Source organism: Hydractinia symbiolongicarpus, chromosome 8 (genome assembly GCF_029227915.1).
Source record: "Hydractinia symbiolongicarpus strain clone_291-10 chromosome 8, HSymV2.1, whole genome shotgun sequence".
In the NCBI taxonomy this organism is placed as follows: domain Eukaryota; kingdom Metazoa; phylum Cnidaria; class Hydrozoa; order Anthoathecata; family Hydractiniidae; genus Hydractinia; species Hydractinia symbiolongicarpus.
In genome coordinates, this window is record NC_079882.1 from 29,866,542 (window position 1) to 29,889,954 (window position 23,413).

Here is a 23,413-nt window from a genome sequence, read left to right on the forward strand (position 1 = left end):
TGAAACTTACAAAAACGAGATTCGCTCATATATTTTATCTGAAGGTTTATCCTTAATACAATAATAACAAATTTATATTTTGACCAGCAAAAACGTCACTTTTGTTGGATTTTCATGGTTTCCATAGAACAGGTTCCATTATACGTTTTTGCTTTTTTCCCTAAACTCTATTCAACCCGGATTGCAAGAGAACGAGTGGAGACCCGAATTTTAGAGAGAGGAATGGGCTGAGGTGTTGGGTGGAAACCATAACTTCCGTGCTTGGTTGGATGTCTGTGACCCAACAATAAAAAATTATGCATCGAATGATGACTCTCAGCAAAATATTTTGTTGACGTTAGCATTTTTTATTGCCACTTCAAATTAATTTTTATGATATTTATGATATTTAGAGCAATTAAAAGAAATGTGAGACAGCTTCCAAGTGCTACATTTATTTGGTGTATTTGTTCTTGATCTGAGACAGGTACTGTAAATCGAAGTGACGACGTTTGTATCAAACCTATTAAAACTGAAAAAAAAAATTATAAAAAAAAACCCCGAAAGTAGTGCGGTATAAACAGGTGTAACCCCCAAAAATATTAACGCCCATTGGTGTAAATGGGTGGTAGTAACAAAGGCAATAAACTATGGGGCCACAATTATAGGACTTTGATGAATAAAAGTATGTCAAGAAATTGAATATTAAACATGATGACATAGTGACACCTTTAAAATAGGCGTTACCTTTACTTCTTGGTGTTTCTATTCCAACATGATAAAAAGTTAGATTCCATAACTTCCAATATCGTTCAGTAACATACAGTAGACATAAGGGACTAAATTATTTGTTCGAATCAACGAATGTTCGAATTATTGGAAATTCAGAAAAAACAAAAAGTTCAATAAAAGTTTAAAGGTTTTATGCTAAAAAAACTTTATGTTGCTCAAGGAATACAAATTGTGTTTCCATGTAAGAGGTTATGATGCTTATATCGCAAAATGGGAACCAAAGAAAAAGGAGAATTTCTTGAAACTCGATTGGAATTCGAAAATGAATTCGACAAATATGCGATTGTAGTCACCCAGAACAGCGTAGTGGTTAGATATTTAACAAAAGGAAAGAGGGAACAGTCTCATTTTTTCTTCGTGCAAGCAAAGGCAACAGCTGCAAAGTTGAAGTGACAGGGAACAGAGTAAACCTACGATAATAGATGGGTAAAATTCCTTGTAAACTTAATTTTCTTAGAAATGGCATATTAATTGATAAATTAAAAGAAAATTTGCCACCATTGATGCAATAAAATTGAAATCGTTTTTTTTTATTTCTCAAAACAACAAAAAACAAAAGTTCGAATTGTTGAGCATAGTAGCCTTGGGACTAAAAGTTAGTTCGAATTAGCAAAATGTTCAAATTATCGGAGTTCCAATTAAGCAGCTCGAATAGGTCTTATATTTGAAACTCAAGGGACTTGGCAATTTGTTCGAAATAACAGAAAAAGTTTTAAATTAAGGGGCATTCGAATTAACGGACGTCTACTGTATTCTAGTTTTATTATGGATATTATGACAGGTAGGAACTTTTTTGCCCCATTTAGTTTCAAAGGAACCTATTTTATAAAACTTATTTATAAAATGCTTTAGGTACAAGGTCTGTCAAAATTAACACATCGACACATCAACATTTCCATGCGAATTGGGAGAGAAGAAAAGTATTAAGAAAAAAGAAAAGTATCAGGGGTTACCCTAAGTTTCTGACTAAATTTCCCTAACTGTTTTTTTTTTTCCCAAACATGGATTTAAAATTGGTAAAAGTTTTACCAGTATTCTGTCCCTGTTGAAAAATCCATTTGTAGACGATGGAAAATATAACAACAACATCTACAATAATAGTTTAATGTAGTCACTGGAAGAAAGATTTATTACTGTACATCGATTTCTTTTCCTGGTAATAATTAATTTTATCATCTGCCTTCAGTAAAAACCAGAAGTTGAACAAAAGACGGAATTGTTTTATAAGGGTTGTTTTATAAATATATTTAAAAAAGATTGTAGCGAAAATAATCGATTTTGTCTGTTACAGACTGACAGGCGCACACAATTTTTATCAAATAATTAGTTATATCCATTCAAGTTTTATAAGATACAGAATATAGTACACACCATTTTATGAAATACGTAGATGAAAGAAGTTGGGGCATATTTAAAGTGAATAAAGTAAACCTTGATATACAAAAAGTGCAAGAGAGAAGAAGGAAAAAAGGACATTTCAAGTGTTCTTAAGTGCGTAGTTGGTGAGTGTTAGGTAGACGTGAAGTTTGAAATGGAAGAGTTGATGAAGTTAGAAGAATTAAAGAGGTATTTCAGGTTCAATGGCTTAAGGTTCAGCTAAAGAAAATGTAAGTTTGTAACTAGGCTGTTTGCATGCAGCTAACCTGCTAGCTAGCAAAAATAATATTTCTCCAGAACAATAGTTGTAAGAAATAGCTTTACCGGTTCATCAATTTGATAGTGGTAGTCAGCCTTTCTAATTCCGGTCGGCATACGGTAATTGTCAACACAAATGCGGACACAAATGCCGATGTGTTAACAGACAGACAAATAACATATATCGTCGGCAAAAAATTGTTGAGGTGAAAAAAATTGAATTAGAAAAGGCTACCACGTGACAGAAAGTATTTCTCATCTCTGAGTGTATTTGCAGTTATCTATCTAATGTTTGATCCTGCAGTGAACTCGGTAATACGGTATACGGTTTTTTTAGTAATTAGTTACAATTATGGACAAAATACAATGAAACAGAACGGCTAATTTTGAATTTAGCAGCCACAAGTGACCACATTGGTTGTTTCTATATTAGAGTCGCGCATTCAATTTTTAACAGCAAACTCAGGTCATCGGAGCATAGGTTAAATCCATACTCTTGAAACATGCGAAATGTTGCTGACGTCAGCACGGCTAGTTTTTCCAGAATTTTGCAACTTTGTAAGGTGCGGCGGTAGAATGCTGGTGAATTTTACACGCTCCCTACCTGGCCTACATGTGCTTAAAAGTAAAGACTTTGCAGTTAGCGGGCTGCAGAGTAGCGACCATTTCACCCTTTTGGCCGTTTTGAAAATTGACGAAAAACTGAGAGAAGTCGTAATTAGTCGGTATTAGGTTAGTTAGTCATTAAACAAGGTGGCCATTTTACACAATTTAAAAGGTGGACGATTTCGTATCAAGTAACATTAAAAATGAAACAAGGAAATAACATAACGATGGTACATTTTGCCACTTCCTCTCTCCCTCTCCCTCCTTTTGCCACCCCCTCTCTCTCCTTTCTCTTTCTCCCCATAAAACTTAGTATGTTACTAACCCAGTTTGAATTAACAATTTCTCGGGCGTAGTTTTCTCCCGTGGCAAAATGTCATTTTATCGCAAAAAAAATCTTCAACCTTGGTTTGAAAAACATGCGCTTGATATGTGCATGCAAAAATGTACCTTTCGAGATAACGATAAGAAGAAAGATGAGCCGTTTATGGTTTTGATTTTTTTTGATTGCGTATAGAAAATGCATAGGCATCTTTTTTTAGTTTCCAAATTTTAAAAAAATGCATGTAGCTATATGTATACAGCTACTGAATTTACAATTACAATTTGTACAATAAGTTTGTCGCAAGATGTTGTAACAAATATTTACATTTTTTAATGTTTAATGATGCGTTGCGCCAAAGATATCTTTCTGCAAGTTTTTTGTTTGTTTGGACAAGCAGTTTCTTGTTTACAAAATCCCGCAGGTTGAACTGCGTTACCATCTTTTCTGTAATCGCTTCTGATTGGTACAACCCGACCGAGTTGAAAAACGTTCCACCTGGGCTGAGATTATGTTCAAATCTTATTCCTCAGTCCAAGGAGGTCTCAGCCCGATCCTGAGTTGAAATTTGAGCGCGCTGAAAGTTTCCATGTAACCAGCCCATAAATTAATTAATATAAGGAATTTAAGTTATTTCTCTACTTCATAATAATTTGAAATCAATTTTATTTTGTTAACAAGACGTATGATATACGCAAACAACCTCGCGAATAAAGTTTGCAAAAAGCTGTCTATCAAATTGGGATTTTTGTTACGAAGTTAGACACGACATATTTTACTATTCAGATACGCAATAATATTTGTTACACACTTATTTTTCAAAATTGATTTGTGAGACCTTCCTGAACGGAAAATTCCTCGAACTTTTAATTTTCGATGGGTCCGTCTTGGGTGAACCGACTGACAGGAAGAAGAAAGACCACAAACCCACAAACCCCAAAATTTGCGAAATTCATTAATTCAGTTAATTCTGCCTACATTCACTTTTAAAAAGTTTGGTGGAAACACCTTTATTTACTAGTTAGTTAAACAAGTGTTTTGAACACTTGTCTTATCTTTTTAAAAAAGAAAAAAGAAAAAAAAGTAAAAATAGTTACCAAGATGAGATTCGAACACACGACGACTCCCGTGTCGGTGCTCAGAGAGGCAAAAATTTCCATTCTTGTAGGACACATTTGCGTTTTAATACAAGCTCACGAGCTTGTAATAATGTGAACTGAATTCTATCATTGTTGGGTGAAATTACATTGCATCAAAAAGTACAAAAATATGGCAACTTTTGAATAGAGATTAGAGAGTCATATCAGCTGCTTTTTGCTACCAGAAATTTTATGTACCATACTTGAGATGCATTTTCACCTTACCCTGATTGAATTCTCTTTTATCTTTTTAGGATGTTATACAAAATTGTGGCTAAACTCTCGCATTATCGACTCACCGAAACTTGAAATATTATTTTATCATTTCATGAAATGTCGTCACTTGCCGCCAAAAGGTGATTATCGATTGTTGCAATTAACCACTTTCAAAATGTGGCAAAGGATAAAAATGGCGAAGAAAGAATAAATGTCTATTGTTAATGTTGCGCTGTTTAAAAATAGACTGTAATTTACACCACAGGATTGACATAATTCAACAAAACAAAAACATAACAAAAAAAAACGAAACTGTCAGTAGAAGAGACCTTTCATCTTTTTGACATCTGTAAGGTAAGCTAGCGTGAATTTTTGCTTCTATTTCTTGCTGACTGCGACGTTACAACTAATTACAGGAACTGTCGTGCATAATTTTGATACAACGACCATAATACACAATTTAACTTCGCCAACCGTGTCAATATAAAAATTAAAACATAATTGTTGTGATCTGAAAATAAAAATTTATGGATGACTTTTTTTAAAAATTTACCCAAAATGAACAAAAATAATTCCCGGAAAAGATTTTTTGGATCTGAGTCGTAAAGTGAACCCCAAATAACAAGAACATTTTATCACTTATTCCCTGCGGGAGTTTTTTCGCGGAAACTGCTCCTTGTGCAAAAACCGGTTACAGAATGTTTGTTCGCAAAAGTAAATCCCCAAAATATATTTCTAGCATTAATAATGAACAGATAACCAGTAAGAGAAATTTGTGTTATCAAAATTCGCCATATTAGAATTCTACACAAATAAAATTTTTGTTAGCCCTATATTCTTTAAGATGCTGTTTATGGGAAACATGTACGTGGGTAACAATTAGAATGTGTACAATATGGATTTTTTCATACATATGTTTAGCTGGATCAGATGAAATTAAAACGAAACAATTCGATTTTAACTCGAACGACGAACAAATGAAATTAAATAGCTATTTTACCATAAATAAATATAGATACAATAAAAAGAATGTCATACGATGATATAATTTTAAGAACTAATTAATGTGGACAGGAAAACATGCCAGTTTGCTTCTTAAATCCCAAATATCAATACAAAAACATTCAAACTAAAAAGTTAAAATTCATTGCGTACAGAAAGGGATCGTAAAAATTTAAAACAACGCTAAATTTATAATAAATTCTCATGATATGGAATGATTTCGAAAGACATATAATAAACAACAACGCACAAAGAAGTTATTTTTGTCCACGTTAGCTTGTGTTAAGAAATATATTCTAAATCTACTCTAAAATATATATTTCTGCATAAATTTTTAATAAATAGTTTTTGATATATAATTATATATTACATGTTTGTAAATAGTATATACAACAGGTTACTAAATTTTGGTAATTGGTTTGAAACATTTGTGCTTCTCAGCACAGTTCTCAGCACAGTTGTGAAACATTCATAGTAATTTCTGCGCAGCACTCTAGCACTGTAATAATTTGCAGGCATATGTTAGATTTTTTTGCGATAAAAATTACTGCATGACAGCTCTGAAATCCTTTAATGTGTCGAAAGTTTTTTTTTTAACAGATGCTTTTTTTGAAACTTTGGTATGAAATGTAAATGTCAATATGTCAACAAATAGCAAAACAGTCTGAAAAACACAGTAAAGAAATTTTAACAAAAAGAATTAGAACAATTGAAATTTAACAGTTATTTTGTGAAGTATAGATCAAATATATTAACTCAAATTTGATAAAAGATCAATCTTCAAAGCCAACTGTTTTACACAACTCCTTGTGCAATCATAGCATCAGCAAGCTTCACAAAGCCAGCCACGTTTGCGCCTTTGACGTAGTTGACATAGCCGTCTTCTTCCTCTCCATATTTCTTGCAGTTTTGATGAATATCAAGCATTATACTATGTAACTTTTCCTCAACTTGTTCTTGTGACCATTGCAGCCGGCCACTGTTTTGGCTCATCTCTAAGCCACTAACTGCTACACCTCCTGCATTTGATGCCTTACCCGGAGAGAACATGACCCTTGCAGCATGAAAACAATCCACTGCTTCTGGTGTTGTAGGCATATTCGCACCTTCTGTGACGCACAAGACACCATTGGCAACTAATGCTCGCGCATTCTCCAGATTTAATTCATTTTGCGTTGCACATGGCAAAGCAATGTCTACTTTTATTTTCCATGGTCGATCCCCTTTATAAAATTTTGCATGTTTGTATTTCTGAGTGTATTCAGATATTCTGCGACGTCTTTGGAATTTCAAATCCATTAAATACGCAAGCTTTTCTTCATTAATCCCATCAGAATCATGAATAAAACCAGATGAGTCTGACAATGTTACTACCTTGGCACCAAACAAAGTTACTTTTTGACATGCAAACAAAGCAACATTGCCAGAACCAGAAATGGCAACTGTTTTGCCTTTAAAATCGGTTCCTTTTGTTTTTAACATCTCAAGAGTGAAATAAACAACACCATATCCTGTTGCCTCTGGTCTCAACAAACTTCCTCCCCAATTAAACCCTTTGCCAGTTAAAACTCCAGTAAAATTATTCTGTAAGCGTTTATACTGACCGAATAAGTATCCAATTTCACGACCACCTACACCAATATCTCCTGCTGGAACATCAGTATTTGAACCAATGTGACGTGATAATTCTGTCATAAATGACTGACAAAAACGCATCACTTCTTTGTCTGATTTGTCCTTGGGATTAAAATCACTGCCTCCTTTTCCACCGCCCATAGGGAGAGTTGTTAAACTATTCTTCAAAACTTGCTCAAAGCCAAGAAACTTTAAAATACTAAGATTCACAGATGGATGGAATCTAAGTCCACCCTTGTATGGACCAATAGCAGAATTAAATTGAATACGATAGCCACGATTAACATGAACATTACCATTGTCATCTAACCAAGAAACACGAAACATCACAATCCGTTCTGGCTCTGTAAATCTTTCCAATAAACCATCCTTTGCATAAGCTGGGTTTTTCACAAGAAAATCCCATAACGAATAGACAACTTCTTTAACAGCCTGGTGAAATTCAATTTCATGAGGACTCCTTTTAACAACAGACTGGTAAAATTCTTCCGCTGACTTAAATGGAAGACTCTAAAATACAAAAGGAAACTGGTGGTGTAAAAAACTTTAAAACCTAAGGAACACTTAATATGGAGTCCATACTTTCCTTACATTTTGTATTAGCTAGAGTTCCTGAAATTTCTTGTATTTTTTCTCGGCTATTTTTGCCAAAAAATTCATACTTTTAGCATCATAATAATTTAAATTAAGTTGCAAGGATATTGATATAACAGACTTCTCTCTCAATAAGAACAAATTAACCACTTTTAAAATGTTATCCGTGCTAATATTTTAAAAATAAAACTTAGATCTAAACCCATATTTTTAGACATTTTCCAGCCATGTTAATATTTCTGAATTTTTCTTGGCATTTTGACAAAATTCCTGACATTGCTGACTAGATACAATTATATAAAACTTAAATATCTTTGGTTTTTGGGTGTCTTAACGTTGATAAATTTAAGCACTTCTGATAAAAAAAATTTAATTCATATGAGCCTTCATTTTGATATTTCAAAGTTTAGAATTCTTCATAGAACTATTGTGATATATAACAGAAAACTAAATAATTCTAGCGTCCCATCAAACTGCATGGAGTAAGATTGATCATATACATCTTCAATAGCTTCTAGGTTAAAGTCAGCGTATTTTTTTTGTTTATTTTTCTTTATTGTAATATTTTTATCTTTTGCAATCAGACCGTTTAAAAGTTAAATTTTTATCTGTTTCCTTCCCGTTCTTGGATTGTTATATTTTTTAATATAAAAACACAAAAAAGAATATAAACAAAAGAATAAAAATTTCACTGTGTTGTGTTTTGTTTGAAAACGCTTGACGTTTTTGGTTTGACTGGTAAGACAACATAACCGCATTACAATGGATGCTCTGCCAATAAATTTAGATATCCATATCAAATATCTAACATTATTAATTTGCTGTTTTCTACTTAAGAGCATACATAGGACAACTGAAGAAAAAAATAGATGTTGCAAAATGACCTCTTCACACTTGAAATTACCTGGATTTTTCACAATTGAGCAGCAACATTTAGCAACAGTAGCAAAATATACAGAAAATTCTGTATGGTTCATATTATTTGGACAGAATTTGGAATGAAACTCTTGGGCGTTTGAGGGAAATTGTAAAATTAAGCCAAAATAAATATTTTTGTCCTAATTAGAACAATAATTGAGTTGATAAAGAAACAGGTAGCTCCTGGTAACTCGAACCACCAAAATAATAGTTTGACATAAGGAATGTTCAAGTTAAACAAAGCTCTCATTAAGTAGAACTTAGTCTAAAATGAGAATAAAACGGTTTTTCAAGAGGTAGGGGAACAGTTACCTAAAAAAGGTGCAATCTTAGCAATGAAACCCTGTAATTCAAATTTTCCTTGACAGACAACTATCCATATTACATCAGGTGTTTATTAAAACAAAAAAAAATCAAAATAAAACATTTATCCAGTCTTTAATTTCCTTTTCTCAACAAAAGTTTCAGTTATCCAGTCTTTCAGTTACTGGGAGCCAGGGTGTCCAGCAAAAAATTGAAGAAAAATGGAGGATTTTAGAGAATCAACTTTATTTTATTTCTGAGGTTTTGTTGATGGAATTTAATTTAATGGAAAACCGACGTTAAGCCGAGAATGATGATGATGATGATGTTAAGTCTATCAATTTCTGATGTCAAGTACAAATTTGTTTGGGAAAGTATTACTTAATTATTAATGATTATCACTGCAACAATATATTTTAAATATATTACTGGGCCATTTCACAAAACCAAAAAAATTGATTTTTTTGCCCTGGTTATGTCGTGGTAACCGGGTTATGAATGCTGATATAAATGGCTGTCCAGGCAGGTTGTGATTGGCATTTTCTTTGAATTTTTGCGAATGAAACATTCTCTACAAGATAAAGCACCCATACGAACTAGGCATGGAGAAAGAAAAAAGTCTCGACTTAATTTTAATATAAATATATTACAACATAATATACTTTGAAGTAACTAAGGTTCATGGAACCTAAATTAAACGCCCATGTCGATTAAACGTCAATTTCTGAATAAACACCCTGGCGTTTATTCAATCATTTACGGTAATCTTTTTGCGGGAATTAAGTTTGGTGAAAAGTTATTAAACTTAAAAAACCCAAAATTTAGTATTCAAGAAATTTCGTTTTATATGAGAACAACAACAACTTAGATAGATCGATAGATGTGCATATTTAACATGGCTAGCCTCACAAATATCGAGGGATATACCCTGTCTATTATTTCCAGGAGGGGCCATGGCGTAGATGAAGAGTCCTAGAGTATTTAATGCTCATTTTGAGCTACGCAGACCCAATTAAAGCCCGTGCTCTACTAGACAACTCCCGGCAACATCCAACGGCCCACACAGTGTGCCATCTTCCCAATTTCCCTCACATGGCTTGGGTTAACCCGGGGCTATGGTAACATTCACTCGCCCATGTTGAATCGCCGTCAAGAGGAATCGAACCCCGGTCTCCCGCACAGAGTACGAGAGCTATAACCACTAATCTACGGCGCCATAAGCAGCTTGCCACCAGAGCTACTTGCTTGTCTAGCGCTCGACCCCGATTATGTTTGTTCTAAAGTACATAAACCGGCCTGCCCCGAATATGTATATTTTATAAGTGGCAAATAATATTTTTAAAATTTCTAATAAACCAGCCTGCCCTGATTAGTGCTAAATAATATTTTTAAACTGCCGTACATAATAAACCAGCTTGTCCTGATTATGTTGACCTGATTATGTATTTTCTGCCCTGTTCTTAACCGGGGCAAGCTGCTGTACATAATCAGGGTGGCGTTTATTTTCTGGCAGAACAATGATACGGCTTAAACAGAAAATATTTCTAAAAATACAATAATATAATGAAAACAGTTTTTATAATTTCAGTTATATATAGCTAGCTAGTGTGCATAAAATTGTTGTTTCTTTCCAGATCATAATTCTAAATCGCTATTAGCTAGACAATTAGCTAGCTAGCTAGCTAAGCTATTGAACTATAGCAAGCCAGCTGTATTTAAAAAATTGAAATAAAGCTATCCAGTTATAGTTAGCTTGCTAGCTAGCTAGCTAGAGCTATCACCACTCTCAGCTGATCTAATTAGCTGAGAGCGATGATGACACAAAAAACAAAGACACGAACTTCCTTACCATGCTTAAATATGATTATTTCAAACAAATGCTGTCAATTAATGCAAATCTTTTTATAACATTCTTTTTAGCAAACGATAAAGTGCAATATATATATTTGCTTGGTGAAAAGTGGCTTCCGCCTGACGAAATTGATGCCGACAAACTTTTCTGGGCATGCGCATTTTTGTTTGTATGTATATGTTTTTCTTCAAAACATTCTCAGAAATATACGGCGAAAACCCCAGGGCATCTTGTAATTTTTTTTCTGACATTGCGTCATCAATGAAACGAATCAAGAACGGACAATTGTTAATTCTGAAATTGGTTGATAAAATTTTCCGTTTTGATTTAAACTGAAAGTTAAAATCATTTTTTCTTTTCTCATGTTGGATAAGGACGAAAAATCTATAAGGGCAAACTGTGGACGTACATCCATATAGGTGTGAAGAAAGAAGAAATTCACGCCAAATCGAATATTCACGTCACAAATCGAACGTTTTTTACGTAACAGATCGATTGTTTTAGAATAAAAATATTATAAACAGCATCCCTGCGTAATACTACTAGAAATCTAAGGTTTTCAAGGACAAAAACATAAAGAATAATTGTCAATCAAGCGCATTCCTAACAAAGTTTGTAAAAATCATCATTCTTTCATCTATTTTCCTCTTCAAATAATTTCCTATTCCACCTTCTCTTTATTTCACAACGTCGTCTTCGTGTCACAAGGCCAGAAGAAGTAATAAGTTAATGCTGCTTTTTGTATCGTATCCTCCATTTTTATCAACTAAGACACGATGGAACCTGAAGCTAATTGCGTTAACGGTGTCATGTCCTTGACGCAGAGTGATTGAAGTTTGTCAATACCACAAATCTTTTCTAACACCTTGACACCTTAACGCCAAAAACACTTTTAACGCGATTAACGTCTTTGTGAAGAAGATTTTAATGCGTTCTTACATTGTGCATTTGCATCAATCACTTACTTTAAGTGTACTTCGTTACTTCTTCTTTCTCAACATACAGCAATGTAAAACGTACCACTAATGAGATACTAAATGCAACACTTTTTATGAATAAATTTTTTGTCAGAAATGGCTTAAATTTCAGAAACCTCTGAACATGATAACAAAGTAAGAAAGGCTAGTAAAACACATTATATTTCAAAAGTACCTTTAAATTTCTTGTATTATAAAGCTTTTTAGCCAAGAGGTTGCATAAACGCTAATTTTGCACCTTTTAAGCATGTGATATTTTGTAAGCTATAGACGCTGTTTAAAATTATTATTTGCGCTATACTACTTGCACTTTTCACTGTGGACAAGAAAAAAAGACATTATGCTGGTATAATACCTAAATCTTTCTAAATCTAATCACATTCTGACACTTTTTTAAATTGGATATTAAATTCTACTATTTAAACTCGACTTGACACTTTTTTTAAATCGTATATTAAATCTTACTATTTAAACTCGATTACTATTCTACAGCATTCTCTCATACTAACATACCCCATAAAAGGCGGACAATTGGCCGATGTAATAGGTATTCTTTGTTATGTTTTTTTCTCTCGCAAAGTTGGTGTGTAAATAGCCCATTTTCGTCCCCATATGTCGTTACTGAATTTAAAGTATATAAAGGGCTGTATCTATCTACCAAGAATAAATTCAGCTCTCTCATTTAAAAATATCACTGTTAGCATTTAACTATTTTTTACATAACTAGCTTTGAGTACCATACTTGACCCACCAGCCAGGCTAAAGAGTGCTGGTTGGCTAGTTAGTTAGCTAATGTAACTCTGCTACTAGCTTTTTTTGAGCATTCGGTCATGTCATCTTCGTTGCCTTCGTCGTAGGGCATGCGACAACTGCAGTACAATTCAATAATATCCAAACTTTTGGTTACGCATCTTAAAGATCGTAATTTTTTTTATTTAGGAAAAGGAAGCATTTTTCATTGATGCAGGCACATGAGTAGATGCGTACTTTTACGGTCTTAAACAATTTTTTTGTCGCTGGACGGATATCTCCGCCTTTATTTTCGGATTTGATGTATGGCAGAATAATACCATTTAGCACGCAACGGTGGATGTGATGTTACCCGTTGTTAATTTTTAGTGTTCCCTACACAATTCAGTGCACTAGTTTTTTGTTTGTGCACTGTTTTTTTGTTGGCGCGAAAAGTCGGTCGGTCAAAACCGCAATTTTTTTTTAGGAGAGGAGTAATATGAAGACGTGGAAACCATCAACTGGGCTGAAACCTTATGCCCAGAGGAAGAAATGTCAACTGAAATTATCAGACAAAAAAATTTTATTAAACTTTCCAAAATTTACTGAGCGAGAGCATTTAGCATCCAATTCTATTGTAAACAATCTTGCAGGCGATGTGTTTACCAGCCTCATGAACAATGTTTACAATGAAACGATATTTTTGATGAAAAATTTATTTTTTTTACCATCAGGGAAAGCATCTAAATTATTTATAAACTAGTCGATAAGGCCCGTGGAGAAATCCACTTAGGCAGGAGGGACAATGTAAAAATTGGTTATTTTAGACCTTTTGCTGATGTCAGCAGTGCATATGCGAAAACAAATTGACGAAATTCAGTTTATCTGTTGTCTCTATTGTGTAGAGTTCGACACACTCATGAAGAGAATGTGTGATCATGTGATCTTGATGAACGGTTAATAATATATGAGGGTATAAAATTATGCTGACGTCAGCAAAGATCCGCGAAAACACACAAAAATATTTTTTTGGAATTTGTATACCTGTTGCCTTTAACGTATAGGTCTTTAAACTCTGATCAAAAAAATGTATAGGATCATGTACTTTTGACAAACGGTTACGGAGATATGGTGGTTTAAATGATTTTTGATGACATCATCAACCCGTCCATTCTGAAACGGACTCGGGGGCCCAGGTTTGTGCAAATTACTGAAATTGGTCCTAGATGGTCCCTAGTTACCCGCCAAGCCGTGAATAATCATTGACGTCACCACCTCGTTTCCAAGTTATTTGGCCTCAAAGTTTTAAGTCCACTGTAATGGTTTCATTAATTTAATATAGGATATTGACGTTAAATTAGTGTTATTGACGTCGCGCTGTAACGTCATAAAATTTAACATTTGAGACATACTTTTTTCGGTGACTTCAAGAAAATTTCGGCGACATCAAAGGAAAATGACGATATCCACTATGACCGTCACATACACTCCGTATCATTATATAAGACTAGTCGATAAAGCCCGTGGAAAAATCCACTTAGGCAGGATAACAGACAAAAACAACCGTCATTTAAATTTTGCTGACGTCAGCAGAGACCGGTCAGAGCACAAAAATTTTTTTTTCAGAAATGTGTATGCCTGTTGCCTTCATCGTATAGATCTTGAAACGCTGATTAAGAAAATGTATAGGATCGTGTACTGGTGACAAACGGATGCAGAGATATTAGGGTTTAAAGGTTTTTTTGTGACGTCATTTACCCGTCCATTTCGACACGGATTTGGTGACCCAGGTTTGGAAAACTTACCCAAATTGGTCCCAGGTAGTCCCTAGTTACCCACGTAGGAGATGACGTCAATTATTTCCACCCGTTTCCAAGTTATTTATCCTTAAATTTAAAAGTGCAATGCAATGGATTCACTAATCTTAATATACTTTCCTTTGACGTCAATATTGCTTTAACGTCAAAGTTTGCTAATTTACAGAACAAATTTATAGGCAATGTTTTATAGACTTTATCGAAGAAATTTTATCCACTTTGCAAAAGTGACAGACAGACACACTTAGCGTATTATTATAAGAGATAAACTATCTTTCTGGATCGACCAATTTAATCGTGACACGAAATTCCATCGAATCGCGTTAAAAGTATTTATGATTTTACCAAATCTTCTTCTTCAAAAACCATCGAGGGAGAGCAAAGCAAAAGAACACAGTTCAAAGTTAGCTGAAAGGTTTCAACTTTGGAAAGACGGTAAGATTGAATTATTACTAAAAGAAGGACGCACAATTCAAAAACGAATGCGTGCTAGCAAAAATCGACACAAACAAGACACGAAGCAAAGCTAATCACTGCTGCATTGAAAATATTATCTGATGATGATAATCAGGGAGTTTTATCTCCAACAGATGAAACGTTTCACGAATTGAAGAATAAACATCCAGAGCCAGCATCTGTTTAAGAAGAAACATTGCTTCAAGGTACAGTACCAGAAATTCACAATTTCCATTTTGATAACATAAATGCTGACATGATTAAGAAAGACCAAGGGAGCTCCAGGTCCATCAAAATTCGACGCAGAACAATTTAGAAATATTCTATGTAGCATTAAATACAAGCATGAAGGGCATCAATTATGCGAACATATTGCTTCTATGGCAAAAAAATTAGCCACTGAAATCATCGATCCGAAATCTTTAGAAGCGTACGTCGCTTGCACTTATTACGTTGGACAAAAATTCCGGTATTCGACCGATAGGGATAGGAGAAATATTACGTAGAATTATTGGTAAAGTGTTAAGCTGGGTAATAAAAGTGATATCCAAACAACTGCTGGTCCGTTACAAGTAGCAACTGGACTAGAAAGTGGTGCCGAAGCAGCCATACACTCTATGCATGAAATCTTTGAACATCAACACTGCTATGCCGTTATTTTAGTTGACACAAGAATGCCTTTAACACTTTGAATAGACATGTTGCACTACATAACATACAATATATTTGTCCGCAATTCGCAACTGTGCTTATCAATACATACCGCAGTAATTTGCGTCTTATTATCGGCGATGGGAGAGAGATTTTGTCGCAAGAAGGGACAACTCAAGGTGATAACCTTGCGATGTCCTTCTATGTTTTAAGTACTGTGTTATTGCAAGAACGTCTAAAATCTACTGCAGATGTGAAACAGGTATGGCTGGCAGATGATGCAACTGGCGCCAGTAAAATTATTTGGCCTGAAAAAGTGGTGGGACGGTGTGATCAAAGACCGAAAAAACTACGATTTTTACGTCAACGAGAGTAAATCATGGATGATTTGTAAAAGTGAAGCGATTGAACTTGAAGCCAGAAAAATTTTTAGCGACTCGTCAATACAACTTACGACAACAGAAAAATGACATCTTGGAGCTTCAATTGGAAGCAAAGAGTTTCGTGATGAATGTGCAAATAACAAAACTAGTCAATGGTGTGAAGAAATGAAAAATCTTTCAACAATAGCGTTGACAGAACCCCAAGCAGCTTTTTGCAGCTTTTACACATGGCGAGTTAAACAAATTTACATATTTCATGCGTATAATACCTGGCATGGAAGAATATTTGGTACGTCTAGATACGATCATATCCGATATGTTTTTACCATCTCTTTTGGGAAACACCATTTCAGAAAGTGAAAGAGCTCTTTACAAAAGATCGATAAAAACCGGCGGCCTTGGAATACCAATACAAACAGAAAGTGCCGCCGTCGATTACGATTTATCAAAAATCATCACTGCTCCACTAGTTACTGCCATCATTGCTCAGACTGATTCTCTTCCGAATAAAGATAAAACAAAACAAGCTTGTCGTGTGAACGCTGTCAGGGAAGGTCGAAAACAAGACGAAATGTTAATTAAAAATCAGCTGAACAGGAGTGAGATACGGGCAATGAAACAGAATAGTAAAAAAGGTGCCTAGAGCTGCTTTACCATTAAATGAACAAGGTTTCGTTCTTACAAAGGAAGAGTTTCAAGATGCACTTGCGCTGAGATACAATGATTCAGTGAAAATTTTTCCATCAAAATGTGCGTGCGGAGATAATTTCAATGCCACCCATGCCATGTGCTGTAAAAAAGGTGGTTTTGTGACCATGCATCATAACAACGTACGTGATTTCTGAGCGAATATGCTGCAAAAAGTTTGTAATGATGTGGAAAATCGAGCCAAAGCTTTCACCAGTCAACAACGACGAAGCAAGGCTTGATGTAAGAGCCAAGGGTTTTTAGCGTCCAGGACAGTCTGCTTACTTCGATGTACGTTTGACCAATGTAAATGCCCCATCGCAAATTGAAACGTCAATTAGTAAGATATATAAGACTCTGGTCTTGAAAAATTCTCACAAACCCCAAAACCCCCCAAAAAACCCAAAAATACATAAAATATACTCAATTTAATAAAAATAAACCTGAATATATCACCTTTCGAAAAAGCGAACAATTTTAATTAGCGAAGAGGTTTTTTGCTTCAAAAGTGCGATAATTGAAAGTAGTAACAACTGTATAATATGTATGTGAAAATATAAGATAAATAATAACTAAGATTTAGTTAAAAATTCAAAAAACAATAAGATAAGATAAGTTTATGTCGATGAAAACATATATATAAAAATGGTGAGTAAAAACTGTTGGTCGTAAAAAGTTAAACACTATCGAACGATTAAGTTTAGTGATAAAGAAAAAATAAACAGTGTGAACGCAGGATTTGCATGTGGGGAGCAAGCTATTGGGTTGTATTAAGTATGTACTTCGAAATTGAAATTTTTTTAAATTTATTACACTAAAACAACTTTCTTGTGATATTGCAATAATAACCGTTTCATAAAAAGGCTTAGCCAGTCGTAAAGTGTACTACTTAAACAATTGGAAGTAGAATGTAACACAAACAAACAAATGTCTTAATTCTGGAACATTGTTCGCGCCAGAACTACAAAAATTATGCCCAACAGGTGAAATGCTACACCAACGTACACGGCCATGTTTCCATAACGTCGTGCTTCTTCGGAGGCTTTTTGTGCTCTTTGCATATCCCCAGCTGAGATAGCAGCATCAACCTAAAACGAAAATTAAATAAAACAAGATGCAGACGCTGCATACACCTATGAAAATCGACAAAAGTAAAACATCCATTCTACAATTTCATACAAAGTAGAAAGTAACGCTAAAAACGCTAGTGCTTTCTGCGTTCATTGGGCATAAAAATAATTTTTCGAGAGAAATAAAAGTTGAAATAGCTTAAGACACTCAAAAGGGTCCTGAGACCAATTTTTTTTAAATAATGATTATTTGAGGAAAATATTTTTGTTAACGGGAAATACATCCTGTCGTCCATTGTGAAGAGCCACACAATTGCAAAGTATATATTGATTTGTTATCTTTTATAATCTACGTTTACTTGACATTAAATATTATTATAATAACCTTTCTAAAGACACGTTCAATTTAACAGGCAACTTGGCAAAATCAATCAGAAATGTAAAACACAAGAGAACGATTTCTGCAGCAGAGAGAAGTGGTACCCATAGTTTTATACGCACAAATTCCAACATCCGAAATTACTTGCAATTTTTAACAACAACTTTTTGCTTGAAATTAAAGAAGACGGCGCCCTGCAATTTTAGGGTTTTTTGTTTGCAAACAAAATAATAAGGTTTTTTTTGGGGAAGAAGCTAGCATGTGAATTAATTTACAAGATATTATATAAACTTGTGATGGTGTTAATGTTTCTATACAGACAGGAACTGATGTTATGGTAGATAGCTTGCCAACCAAGCAAAGTGATTTAAAAGACTCTGCAAAGGTTGATAAACTAAAAATGTTATTTATATAATGTTGGTCTACTCAAAGATAAAAAAACTGTTAACTTTGTGTTCAAGGTGATTGGAAAAGTTGTATAGCTAGCTACATTAAAAGTTTGTTGGTAAGTGACTCACAGATATTTTTAAGAGTTGTTTAACACGAACAAGCCTAGAAGAGTTTTTTACTAACATTTTATTTCTCTGGTCCATGAAGTACCTATTAAACATTGATGCAAACAAACTCTTCAGAAAATTTTCAGAAACTAGCTCGTTGTGACAAATATAGAGGAATCCCAGCCTAACACACAAATACCTTTGTACATAACGTATGCATTATATATACAATATATGTAGCGGAATTAATTATTTCTCTTGCACCGCAGCGTAATTTTTAGCTCATTTTTTACACATCGTGTGACAGGATTGACATAACGGGTTGACATAACGGGTTGACATAACGGGTTGACTCTATATCCGCGCCTGGTTCTTTGGCATAGCACTTCTCCCTTCTCACATAATGTACATTGTGAATTTTAGAGAAAAAATCATTTTTGCATGTTTCGCATGAGATCTTTTTTCTTTTTGAAATTAAATTTTCACTGCAAGATAACAAACTGGAGTGTTTGTATTTTCTTAAGATTTACTTCACAAAGTCAAGCCACTGATACATTTTGAATGTGTGAGATATAAGCTTGTCAACTTTGATTCTGAAAGGGGAAAGATTGTTTTTGTTTTTTCTCTTAACACGCGCTTTTGTTTCTTGAATTAAGTCAAGTTTTATAGCTTGTCTCTTTACTTACAAATGTATAAACAAGGAATTTCCACTAAAAAATGGTTTATCAAATATTTTCCTGGTAGCTTAATTTTGTTGACAAAAAGAGAGTAGCAGAAGATGGCATTTTCCATTGGTATCATCCAAATTGCACAACTCCAATTTAACAATTTTGAAATTACTAAATGCATTAAATTAGTTCAACTAGAATACAACTTTCTAAATCTATTTTAATGTCAAAACAATTGCTAGGGCTTAAATTTTGATCTTAACCATAAAGTTACATGATTTCATCTTTAAGCTCTTCTTCTTTATTTCTGTCCTACTAAATGGAAGATACCCAAACATTCACATATCCAAAGTTAAATGTATTAACTTAAGTGTATCTGATACACGCTGCATTAAGGTTCGTTTCCATTTGACTGCATTTGTGCGCACGAATTTTGCGTTATAGGGGACGTTGGGAACATGCCTTTAACCCTATTCGGTCCGGGGTTTTTCGAACATACTATGACCGGGGGGGGCGGATTCCGCCCCCCCCCTCAATAACTTTTCATAGGGTTGTTCAAATTGAATCAAACTTGGCACACTTATAGTACGTCATAAAAGGAACAAAATGGCGCCAAAAAAAATTTGCTTGCGTCAGCACATTTTCTGTGACGTCATCAAAAGCTTAAAAATTGTTAACAATGCCACTATCTGCTTAAAATATAATTACTTTTGTTCTAGAGCGAATTTTTACATTCTGTTTGAAGTTTCTGAAAGCTAAATAAAAGTTATTTAACATATCTTCCGGTTTTTACATGGATCTGATAAAAAATTGCCAAAAATTGCCCGAAAATCCGTTTTTTCCGATTTTCGGGTAAAATCCGACAAAATCGGAAAATCGGATTAGTCACGTGTTCAAATTAATCAAAATGATTCTTCTTAATGAAACAAAGTTGTGTTGCAAGTTTCAAGTTCTAAGGATAATCCTAACAGGAGTTATTATATTTTCTCCATTATAAGGATTTCATAGAGATTTTTAGGGGTAGTTTCGAGTAATGGCCAATATCAAAGCCTCTGAAAGGTATGGGACCTAAAAAATTTGCATGCAGGTGTCTAATAGATAAATGTTGAAACTCAGTAAGTATCATACCCATATAACAAAGCAATCAGGAGTTATTAAAAAAAAACCGTCAGGGTGGGCGGAATCCGCCCCCCCCCGGACCGAATAGGGTTAAGCAAAGCACACTTAAAGAAAGGAAGTACACCACATTTTATCAGGTACTTGAGTCGGCGACCGCCAGTTAAAATGTACATTCATGATAAAACGTACATACCTCGTTAGATTTGATAATTGCCACAATACCTAGCGGACAACAACAAAACAAACAAGACCGCCACGCCAATGAACTGTAGTTATAAGGCAAGGTTGTGATGACTGGAGCTTCAGGTTGTGACAATACCACTGTTGTGTGCTGAAACAAACGAATTGGAAAACTAGTTTAGATAACAAATTCTTAAAACCACATAAATTTATGACTATTTTTGCTATTAAATATTTCTATCAGAAGTAAATCTTCCTGCCGGAGTAACTAAAACATTATAAGAGTAATTTGAAATGAAACACATGGAAAATATCTTGCTATAACATGGGAGAGTAAATAAAGGAAAAAATAATTTAACAATTGGGGACAGTTCGTTTTCGCGTTTTCGTATTTTGTTTCTTCTTCGTGACAAATTTTTTTTTAATTTCAACACGTAACTGCCATGTGACAAGAAGGCGGATTTTTAGAATTATTTTAATAATTTTTTTTGGCCTGGTAATATTTATTTTAATTTGTTTAATTTTAATAAAATTAAGAACGAAACTCCCAAAAACTCTCAGTAAGCATGTCTGAATTCCACATCTGTTACGACACAAACTATTACAATGCTGCAAATCTTCATCATGCTATGGGCAAAAATGCAAAAGTGTTTTTGTTCAGCATAAAAAAAGTAGAGAAGATTTAAAAAGCTACCAAATTTTCAAAGGGGAAGACCGTTGCTAAGATAAGACAAAAAAAAGTACTTACTGAACTCATTTGATGCATAGGTTGTTGTTGTATAAGTTGCTGTGGCATATACTGTCTTTGCGGCTGCATAAATTGACCAGAGGGTTGACCATAGGGATTTCCATATTCATTCTGTTGTAAATATGGGTTGCATTCATATGGTGGTGGCAAATCTAAATTAAAAGTGTAGAAAAAACATTTTTTGTGTCTATTAAGATTTAATGAATATTATTATCCCCAAATACATTATCAGGTTAAAATCTACTTTTTGTTTAACCCTATTATACCTGAGCTGTTTTGGCCCTTGTAACCCTGTAAGCCCACGACTCATAAATACTAAACCACTCATGCTTGAGTGAAAAAACTAGGAATCAAAAGGTCATAGGAATCAAAAATTGATGTCATATATATGACTAATTTTCTTGTCCTCATAATACACAAATTTTTGGTCTACCTTGATTACACAAAAAAATTAGCATATATAAAACTATTTTAGGAACAAAACAACGCAACAAAATTGCTTTGTATTGACTCGCTGAAAAAAGAATTCCTAAAGAACAGACTCTTGTTTAAGAATGGCAGGAAATTCCGGGAAATTTTTTTAACCCAATTTTTTTTCTTTGCTTGTATCTGTAATAAAAGTTAAGAAAACTCACCAAATTTCAATTTTCAATGTCATCCACAAAAAAAGGTATGCCCAATTGAATATGCCTTGGGTACTTTGTCTACCCCCTCCCCTTCCAGATATAATAGGTTAAGATAATGATGCAAAAACACTTCAACGTTTCACATAAAATTCTTAAAAATTAAAGTTTCAGTTTTATCAGGTTTAATACGTTACTTACCCTTTGTGTCTTCCATCGCAACAACTTCAAATTTTACAACATCAAAAGAACTACAACAAATTGTATTCTAAATGGTATTTCGAAGAAACCAAACTCAAAATAATATTCTAGAGACAAATCTTTTTACACGTCCTTGTTTCTAACTGTATTTATAACTGAGAAGCTGTTAGCTATGTCAGTAATCTATCTACAGAAACTTATTATGTAACTATGGAATGTAATTATATGAACTAGCAACGGCCAAGTTTCAAACGCGTCATAAAATAAAAAGGAATGAGGAGAATTTTATTCTTACCATTTAGATAATATCCTATGTTATTAACTGCTTTGTAAAAACATTAATGATTGTAGGAATAGTAAACTTGCAAAGAAATGTTGTATGTTAAGTTTTGAAAGCATTGCATACAATCTTAAAAGGCAAGGGTACAGTTTAATCTCGTTTTAACCTTTCAGAATTGGTTTTTAAACAAACAATGCAGAAATTAATGGCTTAACTAGCAGTATGAAGATATCAATTTTGTTGAGGTAGGAAATAATGCTTATACAATAAATGGAAGATTTTGCGTGAAAACCTAATTTACAGATTTCAGCACAATAGAAAATTTGATTACTCCTGTAATCCTATTTTGCTACACAACTTTTTACAGACTTAGCAACCAAGACTGATAAATTTGCATGTTAAAACCAGGTAAAACAGCACGGTTCTCATGTATAATATTGTAAATAAAAATTATTTTAATGATTCGGCTTCCGTTTAAATAAATAACATGCTGTGTGATTAAACTGTATAAGCGGAGCAAAGTTGACATAGACTTTAAACTTACGCGGAACGATGTTGGTTGCGTTATATTTCCTTGCAATCTCAGCCAAGTAAACTTAGCGTAAGTGAAATAAAGCTGGGTAACCTGGCTATTATTTAGTAATTAATTTGTCTAATTACCGACTAATCAACCGATTACTGTTACATGTCATAACCATTGTAGCCAAAATTAAAATAGGGAGTTACTACAGTTGAAGAGCTTAAGAATTATACAAACAAAAAAAATTTTCCCTTCTAAATTTTCTGGTAGCTAGCTTTAGCTGCACAGCTAAATAAGCATCAGGTTGCAACTGTTGTGTTTATTTTGTTCATATTATGTTATTTACATAATTAACGTTCAAATTTGCAGTTGGTATCCATTGGTATTCATTAGGGATTTATAGTAAGATGCATCCTGTGTTAATTACCATATAAA

General features: G+C 33.8%; 2 protein-coding genes across 2 annotated transcripts; both read right to left on the minus strand.

Annotated features, from left to right (window-relative positions):
• Positions 1-5,674: 5,674 nt before the first annotated feature.
• LOC130654694 (NADP-specific glutamate dehydrogenase-like) lies at positions 5,675-11,158 on the minus strand. Its single transcript, XM_057457310.1, has 2 exons — positions 10,991-11,158; positions 5,675-7,836 (listed from the first exon to the last, which is right to left on the minus strand). The coding sequence occupies exons 1-2, from the start codon at positions 10,991-10,993 to the stop codon at positions 6,487-6,489; spliced, it is 1,353 nt and encodes a 450-aa protein (XP_057313293.1). The 5' UTR covers positions 10,994-11,158; the 3' UTR covers positions 5,675-6,486.
• A 5,876-nt stretch (positions 11,159-17,034) lies between these two features.
• On the minus strand, positions 17,035-22,347 carry LOC130654695 (proline-rich transmembrane protein 1-like). Its single transcript, XM_057457311.1, has 4 exons — positions 22,179-22,347; positions 21,355-21,506; positions 20,620-20,757; positions 17,035-17,781 (listed from the first exon to the last, which is right to left on the minus strand). Exons 1-4 carry the CDS (start codon positions 22,192-22,194, stop codon positions 17,626-17,628), a joined length of 462 nt encoding a protein of 153 aa, XP_057313294.1. The 5' UTR covers positions 22,195-22,347; the 3' UTR covers positions 17,035-17,625.
• Between the last annotated feature and the right edge of the window lie 1,066 nt (positions 22,348-23,413).

Coding starts and splice junctions, on each gene's coding strand:
- LOC130654695 (XM_057457311.1), bottom strand. Junction 20,758..21,354: donor CTATGCATCAAATGAGTTCA/GTAAGTACTTTT, acceptor CGTTTGTTTCAG/CACACAACAGTGGTATTGTC. Junction 17,782..20,619: donor CAATTATCAAATCTAACGAG/GTATGTACGTTT, acceptor TTTTCGTTTTAG/GTTGATGCTGCTATCTCAGC.